This window comes from Mobula hypostoma, chromosome 14 (assembly GCF_963921235.1).
Source record: "Mobula hypostoma chromosome 14, sMobHyp1.1, whole genome shotgun sequence".
NCBI classification, from domain to species: Eukaryota; Metazoa; Chordata; class Chondrichthyes; order Myliobatiformes; family Myliobatidae; genus Mobula; species Mobula hypostoma.
The window spans coordinates 379940-395293 of record NC_086110.1 but is presented as its reverse complement, the minus strand read 5'-3'; the positions used below and the strand labels follow the sequence as shown (position 1 = coordinate 395293).

The following is a 15354-nucleotide window of genomic DNA, read 5'->3' as shown; positions in this document are numbered from 1 at the left end:
TAGTCCCAGACCTCCAGTCAGGGAGGTAACAATCTACACTCTTTGGCTTCTCCCGCAAAGCCGATGGTGAATCCAGTTTCACCTAATCCTGAATGCCAAGCGATTGAACTTACTAGAGCAATGTCCTATGAGGAATCTTGTCAAAGTCCATGACGACAACATCCGCTACATTTCTCTTCATCAACCTACCTGGTAAAAGTCTCGGAAAAACTCTAAAAAATTGGATAGACAAGACTTTTCACGTACAAAAGCCATGGTAACATCCCCTAATCAGGCCCTGGCTATTGAAATACTTACATATCCGGTACCTTACAATACCTTCCAATAACTTCCCACTACTGATGTCAAGCTCATCGGCCCATAATTTCACCGCTTATTCTGACAGCTTTAAAATGATATGTTGTACAATGAAACAGTATTAGCTATCCAGCAATTCTCCTAAGGATTTTTAAATACCTCGGCTAAGTCCCCGGCAATTTCTGCACTAGACTCACAGGAGATCCGAAGGAACACCTTGTCTGGCCCTGGGGAATTATCCACCATAATTTGCTTCAAGATAGCAAGCACCTCCTCCTGCTCCTCTGTAACCCTTATACCTTCCATGATGCCGTTCTATAGATTGCAAGTCCATCTTCTGAGTAAATAGTGATGCAAAATTTCATTAAAGCGGCTCCATGCATAGAATGCAACGTTGATCTTCAAGACGGCCAATTTTGTCCCTTGCTACCCTTTTGCTCTTAATATATCTGTTGAATCCTTTGGGATTCGCCTTCACTTTCTCTGCTAGAGCAAGTTCATGTCTACCTTTAACCCTCTTGAATTCTGTAAGTGTTTGTTTCCATTTCTTACATTCTCCAGGTACCTTACCTGTTCTTTGATGCCTATACCTGTTTTGCACCTCCTTATTTTTCAGAATTAGTGCTTCAATATCTCTCAAAAACCAATGTTACCTAAACGTGGTACCCTTACTTAATATTCTGACAGTAACATATAAACGTTGTATTCTCAAAATTTCACATGTGAAGGACACCCACTTACCAAGCACATCTTTTCTATAAATCATCCTATCCCAATCGACAGTGCCATATCGCTTCCGATTCCTTGAACGTCGGTCTTTCTCCAATTTAGAATCTGAATCCGAGGACCAGACATATCCTTCTCCATAATTATCTTAAAACTAATGGAACTATGATCACTATCCGGCGGGTCCCGCTACACACATATCTGCCACTTACCCTGTCTCATTTCCTAATAGGATATCCAGTATCGCAGTCTCCCTAGTTGAACACATTTGACAAACGCGATGCCATCCAGTCCCCTGACAGTATGACAGTCGCAGTCAAAATGTGTGAAACAAAAGTCACCTTCTATCACAATTTTATGTTTCTGACTATTTAGTTGTCTATAATATAACCACGCTAACATGATGAATCCTTTCTTATTCCTCAGTTCCACTATGCAGACTCTTTAGACGAGCTCTCCAGTTTGTCTAGTTTGAGCACAACTGGGACATTTCCCCTGACTAGTAATGACACTCCTCTTTCAATCACTTCTTCTCCATCACGTCAAAAAACAACGGAACCCCGGAGCACTGAGCTTCTTCAACTCCTTCAACCCAGTCCCACTAATGTCTACAATAAACATCTCGAGAATCAGCAGCCATAACCAGATACCTGTGCGCTGCTGAGGTGATGAGTGGAATGTTCAATCGGTGATGGTTCCATCTTAGAGAATTGGAACTCATGTTGCAAACGTGACGCCAGAGTCACAGAGAAGTAAAGCACAGAGTCTGGCCCTTCCGCTGTCAAGTCGGTGCTCGCCACCATCCACTCATTGATATTAATCCCACAATAATCTCGTATAATTCATCCCGTCTACTGCCCGCAGATTCAACCACTCGCCTAAACGAGGGCAATTCACCTTGGCCATGTTGCCTACTAACCGCATATATTTTGGGATGTAGGAAATCGGAGCACATGGAGGAAACCCAAGTGTCGGGTCTGGGACAAGATGCATAAGTAGGACTGGTAGGACTGTGCGCTGTACTCGGACAATTAAGAGAGACAGACTTAAGGAGAGGTGCAAGAAAGCAAAGAAAGACAGGATATGTAATTTTAAGAGATTAAATCAACCACGGGGATGATCACATGTCTGCATTTTTGTAACATGTAGGGTTCAATGGGTTTGGACAATTAAATAGTCAACAGAAAGAGGAAGTTCCAATCTCATACCACCCACATCAATAGCAGAGCCCTGCGTGTTAACAATAGCGCTGAGGCATTTGGTCCCAACCTCAGTCATAAGTGCTGGGCGAGGCTACACCCCAAGATTTCCATTATAACTGAAGCTTGTCAGCAGCCAGAGACAAAAGAGATTCCAATGTTGAAACCTGATCTAAAGTATCGACCAACCCTCCTGCCTCGACGGATGCTGCGGTCTTTAGCTGATCCCATCCATTCTGCATAATGTCAAGAAATATACTGGATAAAACAGAGACCTTCAGGTCAGATAACATCCCAGCTGTAACACTGAAGCCCTGCGCTGGAAAACTAGATCCATCATTAGTCAAACCATTCTGATGCAGTGACAACAATAACATTTACCCAGCAGTGTCTGCGAATTCAAATTATTTGCTGAGAAATTGCAGATAGAATTGAACGTGACTTATTGATTTCCGACACAGAAGACAGGGGTTTCAGACAAGAGAAAAGGAATTTGAGGGACACTTTCATCATCCAGAGAATTGTGGCCAGAGAGGATTCTTGAAGCTGGATTAGAACCATAGAAATGTAGAAAGTACAGAACAGAAACAGGCCCTTCGGCCTATCTAGTCCGTAACGAAACATTTAAACCACCTACTCCTATTGACCTGCACTGGGTTCATAGCCCTCTGTGCCCCTTCTATCTATGTGCTTATCCAAACTTTTCTTAAACATTGAGATGTAGCTTGCATGCACCACCTGTGCTGGCAGGTGGCTCCACACTCTCACAGCCATCTGAATGAAGGTTTCCCCTCAAGTTCTCCTTAAACTTCTCATTGCTGAAAATATTTATATAAGTGAACACTTGAATCTCTTAGGAACATTTGTGCGATGTGATTAATATGGAAGAGTGCCCACTGGTCACAATTGTCCATTTGGGCCGAATTTTGTTTTGCCTGATAGAGTTCTTTGAGGAGGTGACCAGACATATAGATGAGGGTAGTGCAGTGGATGTGATCTATATGGATTTTACTAAGGCATTTGACAAGGTTCCACACGGTAGGCTTATTCAGAAAGTTAGAAGGCATGGGATCGAGGGAAGTTTGGCCAGGTGGATTCAGAATTGGCTTGCCTGCAGAAGGCAGAGGGTGGTGGTGGAGGGAGTACATTCAGATTGGAGGATTGTGATTAGTGGTGTCCTCCAAGGATCTGTTCTGGCACCTCTACTTTTCGTGATTTTTATTAATGACCTGGATGTGGGGGTAGAAGGGTGGGTTGGCAAGTTTGCAGATGACACAAAGGTTGGTGGTGTTGTAGATAGTGTAGAGGATTGTCAAAGATTGCAGAGAGACATTGATAGGATGCAAAAGTGGGCTGAGAAGTGGCAGATGGAGTTCAACCTGGAGAAGTGTGAGGTGGTACACTTTGGAAGGACAAACTCCAAGGCAGAGTACAAAATAAATGGCAGGATACTTGGTAGTGTGGAGGAGCAGAGAGATCTCGGGGTACATGTCCACAGATCCCTGAAAGTTGCCTCACAGGTGGATAGGGTAGTTAAGAAAGCTTATGGGGTGTTAGCTTTCAGAAGTTGAGGGATAGAGTTTAAGAGTCGCGATGTAATGATGCAGCTCTATAAAACTCTGGTTAGGCCACACTTGGAGTATTGTGTCCAGTTCTGGTCACCTCACTATAGGAAGGATGTGGAAGCATTGGAAAGGGTACAGAGGAGATTTACGAGGATGCTGCCTGGTTTAGAAAGTATGCATTATGATCAGAAATTAAGGGAGCTAGGGCTTTACTCTTTGGAGAGAAGAAGGATGAGAGGAGACATAATAGAGGTGTACAAGATAATAAGAGGAATAGATAGAGTGGACAGCCAGCGCCTCTTCCCCAGGGCACCACTGCTCAATACAAGAGGACCTGGCTTTAAGGTAAGGGGTGGGAAGTTCAAGGGGGATATTAGAGGAAGGTTTTTTACTCAGAGAGTGGTTGGTGTGTGGAATGCACTGCCTGAGTCAGTGGTGGAGGCAGATATACTAGTGAAGTTTAAGAGACTACTAGACAGGTATATGGAGGAATCTAAGGTGGGGGCTTATATGGGAGGCAGGGGTGAGGGTCGGCACAACATTGTGGGCCGAAGGGCCTCTACAGTGCTGTACTATTCTATGTTCTATGTTCTATGTAGCAAGTGGAACATCTTGATTATCCTGTTTACATAAAATGTTGCAAATACAATTTAGCCAAATTGCACTACTCAACATGATGAAAGGTATCGTTTATGGAGTTACCAAGTGGTCCTTGCGCTCTAATGACCTGCTCAGTTGTGCCTAGTTTTGCCAAGAAGTCTCTGATTCAGATCTTAACGTAGCATTTGTATAAACGTGGGTCAAAATATCTAATTCCACATGCGAGGTATCTGTGACTAGTGATGAAAGTCCCCCAATGGCTAGAATCGTTTGGTGCACTACGCAAGGTAAATAGAACATAGTACAGCAGAGAAGCTGGCCTTTCGGCCCACGGAGTTGTGCCGAACCCCCAAAAAGTAAATCAAAAAAACCCATAAGCTGGTTCCTCCTACCTCCACAATGCTATATCCGTTCATCTTCATTGCGTTCATATGCCTTTCTAAGCGTCCCTTAAAAGCCTTTAATGTAGGTGACTCAACCATCATACTTGGCAGCGCATTCCAAGAATTCCCCACTCTCTGAGTAAAAAACTTACAACTTACATTCACTTTGAAACTACCCCCTCTCACCTTCAATGGATAACCTCTGGTATTAGACGTTTCTACCTCGGAATAATATACTTACTGTCAACTCTTACTATGCCTCTATCTTACAAACCTCTATCAGATCTCCAGTCCGCCTCCGCCGCTCAAAAAAAAACAACCAAGGTTGCCCAGCCTCTCGTGATAGCACATTCCCTCTAAAACTCTTCTGCCCCCTTGCAAAGCCTCAACATTCTTCCTATATTGGGGTGACCAGAACTGCGTGAAATACTCCAGGTGTGGCTTCGCTACATGAAGTTGCAACATAATCTCTTGACTTTTGAATTCAGTACCTCGACTAATAAAAGGAGGTATTCCATAAACCTTCTTAACCACCGTACTGGCGTGTGTGGCCACTGTCACGGAGCTATAAAATTGGATCCCCAAGATCGTTCTGCTCAGCAACACCGTTAAGGATCTTTCCCTTTACAATGTACTGTCTCGTTGCAATTGCCCTACCAAGATACCATTTATCTACCTATAACTGCAACTGATCGATGACACGCTGTGTTCTTTGCCACTCCCCGACGCTATCCACAACTCTACCAATCTTGGTATCATTGTAAACTTATTCATCCACCCATCCACGTCATTTCTACACATCACAAACCGTAGAGTCCCCAGCACAGATCCCTGCGGAACACCACTCTTACAGACCTCCAGTTCGAAAAAAAAATCCCTTCAACCACTGCCCTCTATCGTTACTGCGCAAGTTAGTTCAGAATCCAATCAGCCAATTTGCCGTGGACCCCATGTATCTTAATGTTAGCCTCCCTGGAGGGATTTGGAGCTCAATCATCCCAGCCCCATGACATCAGTGAAGAAGTTCCTCAGGGCAGGTTAGGAGCCGCATCAGTGTTCTGGCAGCTGCTTCACCAATGATCACACTTCCATCACACGGTATGAAGAGGACGTACTGAAGAAGTTAAATTATATTCAACTCTATTTATGCTTCCTCAGCATCTGCAGTCAGCTGGAACTGAACAACATCCCCTGGTGTGATAAGGGACTTGCGCTGTAAAAGTGTCATACGATAACAAGAGGGGATCCAGCTATCCTTACCTTTCAATACCAGGCATGGAGCCACTCGTGGTTCAAGCTTAACATTCAATGTTCTAGTTCAAATATGATGCCTAGTCTCTCTCTCTCTCTCTCTCTCTCTCTCTCTCTCTCTCTCACTCTCTTTGTTCTGTGTGTGTGCGTGTGTGTGTGTGTGTGTGTGTGTGTGTGTGAGAGAGAGAGAGAGAGAGAGAGAGAGAGAGAGTGTGTGTGGGTGTGCGTGTGTGTACGTGTGTGTGTGTGCGCGCGTGTGTTTGAGTGTGTGTGTGTGTGTGTGTGTGAGTGTGTGGGTGTACGTGTGTGTACGTGTGTGTGTGTGCGTGTGTGTACGTGTGTGTACGTGTGTGTACGTGTGTGTGTGTGTGTGTGTGTGTATTTGAGTGTGTGTGTGGGGGGTGAGTGTGTGTGTGGAGGGTGTGAGTGTGTGTGCGTGTGTTTGAGTGTGTGTGTGGGGGGGGTGAGTGTGTGTGTGTGTGTGTTTGAGTGTGTGTGTGTGTGGGTGTGAGTGTGTGTGGGGGGTGTGAGTGTGTGTGTGTGTGTGTGTGTGTGTGTGTGTGCGTGTGTGGGGGGTGAGTGTGTGTGTGGAGGGTGTGAGTGTGTGTGCGTGTGTTTGAGTGTGTGTGTGGGGGGGTGAGTGTGTGTGTGTGTGTGTGTGTTTGAGTGTGTGTGTGTGTGGGTGTGAGCGTGTGTGGGGGGTGTGAGTGTGTGTGTGTGTGTGTGCGTGCGTGTGTGTGCGCGCGCGCGCGCGGGGGGGGGGGGGTTTATGCAATTTGCACATTCACTAACAGTGTGAGTTTACTCTTAGTGGTCCTGAATCTTGCGACATTCCAAAAGCGACTTTGGTGATGGGGCAACTTATTTTCTAACCTAAACAAAAACATGTATGTCCTCCACTGGGTTGCAGTGTACACCATTAACAAAATATACTTCAGTCGTTCATTGAAATATTTCCCACATTCGAAGTGACCCTGCTTTCTGTATTCCATCTCGGAGCAGCTGGAGGGTAGGCAATTAAATGCTGGTCTCTCGAACGATCGCCAAATCGTGAAAGAAAGGAATAAAACAAAAAAAAAATGATCGGGGCGGAGGGTTGTGCCGGGTCCTAAAATAATCAGAGAACAACTTTATCGATAGAAACTGATCTCGTGTGTTTGTTCGTTCTCTGTGTCACTTCCTAATGCCGATATCATATTCATTTCACAGCTGTCTTCGCTGCCATTGCCGTTGATTGGATCGTGCGTGGTTCCCTGGCTGCGCTTGTATTTCACGTATGGGCTTTGATTATTTATTTTGCTTACAAGGGTTGACTTCTTCTAAGTTCCAGATCAATCGCTTTTTAACAGTTCATCCGAACAAGCAATTCCAAGTGAAAGAAAGTAACGGCCACACCGCAGCAAACTCCTGAGATGCTAAAGTGATAAAGGAATGGTTATAGACAACATCTTACTGGAGCAGAGAGGCCTGATATACCATTCAAATGACGATTAGTCGGGAAATGTGTTCAAACATCTATTTCTCTTATTCAAATTCAGATGGAAAGCCACATGAATTCAGCCGCCTTGCAGCTGAAGTATATTGACGGGTGAACAAAGATATGGGTTACAATATGAGAATTTCACAGATGACATGTTGCTTGTCAAATTGTGCTTCTCTTCAAAGAACTATGGTACACGTTAGCCATGCTTATAACGCGGAGCAGACATGGTTATATTTGGTTGTTGCTCTGGTGAAGACTGGAAGTGCATTTACTCACACTGTTTAATTCTCTGTATTTCACGCTGGACGTAAAGAACATTGGCAAACCATCTCTAATAAAGGCGGATAAGAGGGACTCACTTGGTTCTGTTCTTCTTGCGGAGAAATTACGCTTGCTTTAAATATATCCAGATTTATAAAAGAGCTGATTATAAAAGGAGCGTGGTGGTGTAGTGGTCGAGGTCTTACAAGGACTGCCCCTTTGTAATAATCAGTTGGACATAGAGAGGATCTGTATTTACCGACCAGAACGTTTATTGCTGCACGTCGTTTCACTAACTAACTAAGGTGTGCACACTCACCAGATTTCCCTGACCCCTCATGATCCTTCAAAGAATGGAAACGGTACCCTGGGAAGAAGGTCTACTCTAGCTAGATGCCCCTCATGGTCCAGGTCTAACACCACGATGGTTTGTCTCTGGAGAGCTGATCTGCCTGTGCTCCCAAAATTATTCATTCTTATTCCTTCCAATATGAAATCAATCTCTGACGGTTTATGTTCGTTTGCTCAACGTCTTCTGACTGAGCTGTCTCAGTACCCAAAGGATGTAGCCCAGGGCTGCCAAGCAATATCGTTTTATGTCCTTTGCGTTCAACCTCATCCATAGGTGAGTTCCATTGTTATACCCAACTCTGACAGGTCAAACCTGCCAAATCGGTCACCCATACACTGGCCCAGATGAACCTACCTGCCATTTTATGCAATAAACAGCTTCTTATCTGAGAATGGCCTCAGGTTTAGCACATCAATAGCAGAAACTCCTTCTGTCCATGTTCAATAGCTCTGATGAAATTAAGAGGTAGTTAGTGAATATGTTGCTTCAGTATTCACTACAGAAAAGGATCTTGGCGACTGTAGGGATGACTTGCAGTGAACTGAAAAGTTTGACCATGTAGATATTAAGGAAGGCGATGTGCTGGAGCTTTTGGAAAGCATCAAGTTGGATAAGTCACAGGGTCCTGATGGAAATACCCCAGGCTACGGTGGGAAGCGGGGGAACAGATTGCTTACTGTCTGGCGATGATCTTTGCATCATCAATGAGGCCGGGAGAGGTTCCGGAGGATCGGAGGGTTGCACATGTTGTTCCCTTATTCAAGAAAGGGAGTACGGATAGCCCAGAAAATGCGTTTGTAATAGACCAGTGAGTCTTACTTCAGTGGTTGGCAAGTTGATTGAGAAGATTCTGAGAAACAGGATTTATCAACATTTGGAAAAGCATAATATGATTAGGAATATTCAGCATGGTTATGTCGGAGGTAGGTCATGCCTTACGAGCCTGATTGAATTTTTGAGCATATGACTAAACACATTGATGAAGGTAGAGCCGTTTATATGGATTTTAGCAAGGCATTTGATAAGGTACACCATGCAATGCTTATTGAGAAAGTAAGGAGGCATGGGATCCAAGGGGACATTGTTTTGTGGATCCAAAACTGGCTTGCCCCAGAAGGCAAAGAGTGGTTGTAGAGGGTCATATTCTTCATGAAAGCCAGTAACTAGTGGTGTGCTTAAGGGATCTGTTCTGGGACCCCTTCTCTTTGTGTTTTTTTTTATAAATGACCTGGACGAGGAAGTCGAGGGATGGGTTAGTAAATTTGCTGAAGACACAAACGTTAGGGGTGTTGTGGACAGTGTGGAGGGCTGTCAGAGGTTACAACGGGACATTGATAGGATGCAAAACTGGGCTGAGAAGTGGCAGATGGAGTTCAGCCCAGATAAGTGTGAGTGGGTTCATCTTGGTAGGTCAAACATGATAGCAGAATATATCATTAATGGTAGGACTCTTGGCAGTGTGAAGGATCAGAGGGATCTTGGGGTCCGTGTCCATAGGACACTAAAAGCTGCTACACAGGTTGACTCTATGGTTAAGAAGACATACAGTGCATTGGCCTTCATCAATCGTGGGATTAAGTTCAGGAGCGGAGAGGGAATGTTGCAGCTATCTAGGATTCTGGTCAGACCCCACTTGGAGTGCTGTACTAATTTCTGGTCGCTTCACTACAGAAAAGACGTGGAAACCATAGGAGGGGTGCAGAGGAGATTTACAAGGATGTTGCCCGGATTAGGGAGCATGCCTTATGGGAATAGGTTGCGTGAACTAGGCTTTTTAGGAGTTGCTGAGCATTTGCAATATATTCCGATTTTAGTTCAGATTTCCAGCACCTGCAACTGGTTTCACTGATCTGCAGGATCCTTCACAATCTCGCCCACTCCACGTTATCATTCTCGGGCAATACAGTACCTTGTCATTCGCTCCCCGTTCTCTCTCCGATGTTGTAACTGTTGGCCCAAAGGGTCTTTAACGAGGCTTCAACGTTAAAGAACAAACGTTCTTAAATTTCATCTCATCGATTCGCATGAAGCCTCATCGTTGTCAGATAGTACGTGACAAGGCCGGGCGATTCCGCCCAAACTTTCAATTTTCAAAGAGTACATCAACGCAATTTCCCTTCACTCTTTGCCTTGACAATTCAACTACTCTCGAAATGGGCGGCACGGAAGCATAATGGTTGACACAATGTTTTACTGTACCAGTGACCCCGATTCCATTTCTGCCGCTGCCTGTGGAGAGTTTCCTTGTTCTCCTAGTAACCTCATGGGTTTCCTCTGGGTGTGCCAGTGTCCTCACAGAGTCCAGAGACGGCCTCGTCATTAGGCTATGGTTAATTAGCTTGTTGCTGGGCTCAGAGGGCCCCAGCGACCTACTCAGTGCAGCAGATCAATCAGTGAAAATGTTATTACATTTCTTTCTTTCTGTTTATTCATTCAATTGCCTTCGTTTCCTTGCAGTTGACTGTAAATTGACTGCATCTTTCATTAACACGCCTATTTGAAAAATCCTGTAATTTTACGATCCCAACAAGACAGTCTAAAAATGCATCGTTTTCCTATATTAAATTCGTTTAAAAAAAAAGCCTAGTCGTTATGATTATACCGCTGTTTATACGCAAGTTCCTAAGCTGAAACAACAGTGATCCCAGGAATGAGGAGCGTTTGAGATGTCTGTTAAGGTACTCGATGGAGCTTAGGAGGAAGTGAGGGGAGTTCAGTGAACGCTATCGGATTTGGAAAGGCTTGGATAGTCTAAACGTGTGGCGCATGTTTCACTAGAGTACAAAATTTCAAAGTAAATTTATTATTAAAGGATATACAACCCGGAGATTAATTTTCTTCTGGGCATACTCAACAAATTTACAGAATAATAACTAACAGAATCAATGAAAGATCGCCCAACTAGGACGTTCAACTAATATGCAGGCGACAGCAAACTGCAAAGGCAAAAAAGAAACAATAATAATACATAAATAAGCAAATAAGTATCGAGAACATGAGATAAAGAGTCCTTGAAAGTGAATCGATTGCTTATGGGAACGGTTTAACGATGAGGCGTGAATTTATCCCCTTTGGTTCACCACCCGATGGTTGAGGAACAGTAATTGTTTCTTAACCTGATAATGCGAGGCTTTTGTACCTTCTTCCTAATGATAGCAGCGAGAAGAGAGCATGTCCTGGGTTGTGGGGGTCGCTATTGGTGGCTGGGCCTTCCTGCGACATTGTTTCCTGTAGGTGTGCTGAATGGTTGGAAGGGCTGAGCCGTATCCATTACTTTTTCTAGGATTGTTCACTCAAGGGTATTGGTGCTTCCATACCAGGCTGTGATGCAGCCAGTCAGTATAGTCATCACTACACATTTATAGAAGCGTCTCAGAGTTCCAGATGTTAGGCCGAATCTCCGCAGTCTCCAAAGAAGCAGAGGCGCTATCATGCTTTTGTCATAAGTGCACCTACATGCGGGACCCAGGACAGGTCCTCAGAAATAAAAATATCTGGGAATTTAAAGTTGCTGACCCTCTCCGCCTCTGATCCACCGATGAGGGCAGGCTCATGGACTCTGGTTTCCTTCTCCCGAAGTCTATACTCAGCTCCTTGATCCTGCTGACATTGAATGGGAGGTTGATGTTAAGACACCACTCAGCCAGACGTTCAATCTTCTACCTTGGATTCGTCCTACAACAGTGGCGCCGTCAGCAAACTTGAATACGTCACTGGAGCTGTACTTAGCCACACAGACATCAGAGTAAAGCGAGTCCAGCAGGGGACTAAGCACACAGCCTTGTGGTGCACCTGTGCTGATGGGGATTGTGCAGGAAATGTTGTTGTTAATTCGAACTGACTGGGGTCTACAAGTGAGGAAATTCAGGACCTAATTGCACAAGAAAGTATTGAGGCCAAAGTCTTGGATCTAATTGATTGGTTTGGGGGGATTATAGCATTAAATGCTGAGCAATACTCAATAGAGAGCATCCTGATTTATGTGTCTTTGCTGTCCGGATGTTCCAGGGTTGAGTGAAAAGCCAATGAGATGGCATCTGCTTTGGAACTATTGCTCTGGTAGACATATTGAAGCCCATCTAAGGCTCTTTTCAGGCAGGAGTTGCTGTATTTCATCACCAACCTCTCAAAACACTTCATCACTGTGGATGTAAGTGCTACCGGGCGATAGCCATTGGGATTGGTCACCACGCTCTTCTTCGGCGCCGGTATAATTTAAGCCTGCTTGAAGCGTGGGGGTGGGGGGTGGGGCTGTACCACACACTGCTGAAGCGAGAGGTTACAGATCTCAATAAACCCCCCAGCCAGTTGATCGAACTCAGCAGGTCGGGCAGCATCCGTGGAAAAGATCGGTCGACGTTTCGGGCGGGAACCCTTCGTCAGCACTGTAGAGAGAAGGGACCGAGGCCCTATAAACATGGTGGGGGAGAGTGGGAAGGAGAAGGCTGGTAGGTTCCAGTTGAAGAACCAGTAAGGGGAAAGACAAAGGGGTAGGGGAAGGGAGGCAGGGAGGTGATAGACAGGAAAGGTGAAGAAAGAATAGGGGAAAACACAATGGGTAGTAGAAGGAGGCAGGACCATGAGGGAGGTGATAGGCAGCTGGGGGAGGGGGCAGAGTGACATAGGGATAGGAGAAGGGAGAGGCAGTGAATCACTGGAAGTTGGAGAATTCTATGTTCATACCAAGGGGCTGGAGACTACCTAGACGGTATATGAGGTGTTACTCCTCCAACCTGAGTTTAGCCTCATCATGGCAGTAGAGGAGGCCATGTATGGACATATCGAAATGGGAATGTGAAGCAGAGTGGAAGTGGGTGGCAACCGGGAGATCCTGTCTGTTGTGGCAGACAGAGCGGAGGTGCTCGACGAAGCGGTCCCCCAATCTGCGTCGGGTTTCACCGATGTAGAGGAGGCCGCACCGGGAGCACCGGATGCGATAGATGACCCCATCAGACTCAGCAGTGAAGTGTTGCCTCACTTGGAAGGACTGTTTGGGGCCCTGAATAGTGGCAGGAGAGGAGGTGGAGGGACCGGTACAGCACTTAGGCTTACAGGAATAAGTGCCAGGTGGGAGATCCGTGGGGAGGGACATGTGGACCAGGAGTCGTGGAGGGACCGATCCCTGCGGAAAGTGGAGAGGGGTGGAGAGGGAAAGATGTGCTTAGTTGTGGGGTCCTGTTGAAGGTGGTGGAAGTTGCAGAGGATAATGTGCTGGATCCGGAGGTTGGTGGGGTGGTAGGTGAGGACAAGGGGAACTCTGTCCCTGTTGAACCTCCCTTCCCCTATCCTTATGTCAATCTGCCCCCTCCCCCAGCTGCCTATCACAACAGGTGTCTTTGGTACTTGGCCAGGTACAGCACGTGGGCCGAATATTTTCCGTGGGTTCGCCTTCCCGAAGGCTGCTCACACATCGGATTCAGAGACTGAAATTATAGCATCATCCGGGAATGTTGAAGTCCGTGATGTTTCCTCCAGGTTCTGATGGTCAAAGCGAGCATACAAGGCATTGAGCTCATCCGGAAGTGAAGCCCGACTCTCTCCTAGGTCGCGTGATTCAGCTTTATAAGAGATGATAGTATTCAAGACTGCCACTAATAAAGTCTGTTACAACTATTGGTGTATTCATTCAGATCTCTAGATGAGTCCTTGAATATGGCCCACTCCACTAGCTCGAAGCAATCCCACAGTCGCTCCTTTGCCTCCCGCGAACGGCTCTGCCTCCAGAGATGTGTTTTCCCCATCTCTGAGGCTTTACTCTTTAGCCTCTGCCGGTATGCAGGTAGGACAATGTGATCAGATGTCTCGAAGTACCGTTCTGGCATGGGACGGTAGGCATCCCCTATCTTCGTATAACAGTGGTTAAGTATGCTGGGACCTCGGTTGCTAAAGTGGATATGCTGATAGTAATTGGGCAGGATTTTCTTCAAATGTCTGGTTGAAGTGTTGGACTATGGTTTGAAATGCGTCGGGGTGAAGTGTTTCTTGTTTCGAGACTGCATCATGCCGTATCGAAAGCGCTGCATTATAGTCGGCCACTGGTGGTATGTAAATTGCGGTCAGGAGCACGGAGGAGAACAGTGGCTGTATTTGCATAGTTCATTGAAAATAGAGTGTGGTTAAAATACAAGAAGTTCAAGGCCTCATAGGTAGCAATGCCGAGTGAAAAAGACGTTGCATGGTTTTATATCAAAGTGACTCTACCACATTTAAGGTGGCCACAGTTCTGGATGCCACAAATAAGGGAGGTTAGAAAGCCATGCAGTATCTTTTTTATTGTTCTTGCACTCTGCATTGCTGTCTATGAAGCCTTGAACTTCGTATATTTTAACCACACTCTGCTTTCAACGAGTACAAATATGTAACCGCTGCTACTTCACCCTCTTTAAAACTGTGATTTTTATTGATAGGTCGACTAAAGTCAAGCTTCTATCCCTTAACAACTTTCGGCTTTACCTTTCAAGAGACACGTTTCCTCCACTTCCGCATTCACCTTCGTGCGGTGAACAATTTGTGCGCGCCCTCCCACCGAAACCGGGAACACAAAGCTGCCCACAAGAATCAGGAGCGCAGACTTCGGGTGTCAGCAGCGTGCTCCGGGCTCCGGGTTCCGGGCCACTGCCTCTGTTCTCCGTATGTTGAAAGGCGGAGAGGGGCTGGATCTGGGTTCACGCAGCCGTGAGAATATGAGGGGCAACTTTATCTATAGCTATCCTGAGAGTTACGGAGTTCTGATCACTATTCCCTAACTGTTCACCCACTGAAAGGTCAGTCACCTGACTAGGTTCATTACCCAACATCAGTTCCAGTAAAGCACTTTCTCTTGTTGGACTGAAGAAACCTTCCTGGATAGACTTAACAAACTCAGCCCATCTAAATCTCTTAGAGATTTATATTAGAGAAATTGAAATTCCCCATGACAACAGCCTGATTATGTTTACCCATTTCCTTAATCTGATTACATATCTGTTCCTCAAATTCCCGGTGGTTATTAGGGGGTCCCATCAGTGTGATTGCACCCTTCCTATTCCCGAGTTCCACACAAATAGACTCAGTTTCTGACCCTTCCATTATGCCTCCACTGAGTGCAGCTGTAATATTGTCCGTGATTATTTGTTCATCTCCATCCTCTCTTTCACTTCCAATTATACCTGTTATTTCAATTTTGCCTTTCATTACTTATCCTGACATCTATCTTCTGGTCCCATCCTTCCCTTACGAACGTTACCTCTTATAGAAA

The 15354-nt window shown here is 45.5% G+C and overlaps 1 protein-coding gene across 1 annotated transcript in view; it reads left to right on the top strand.

Moving 5' to 3' along the window:
• LOC134356052 (natural cytotoxicity triggering receptor 3 ligand 1-like) overlaps window positions 1-12346 on the top strand; it is a 30530-nt gene extending 18184 nt beyond the window's left edge. The window contains exon 4 of the mRNA XM_063066573.1: window positions 7231-12346. Within this exon, the coding sequence (XP_062922643.1) occupies window positions 7231-7334 (104 nt within the window). The 3' untranslated portion in view covers window positions 7335-12346. The remainder of the gene's footprint in view (window positions 1-7230) is intronic.
• The last annotated feature ends 3008 nt before the right edge of the window (window positions 12347-15354 follow it).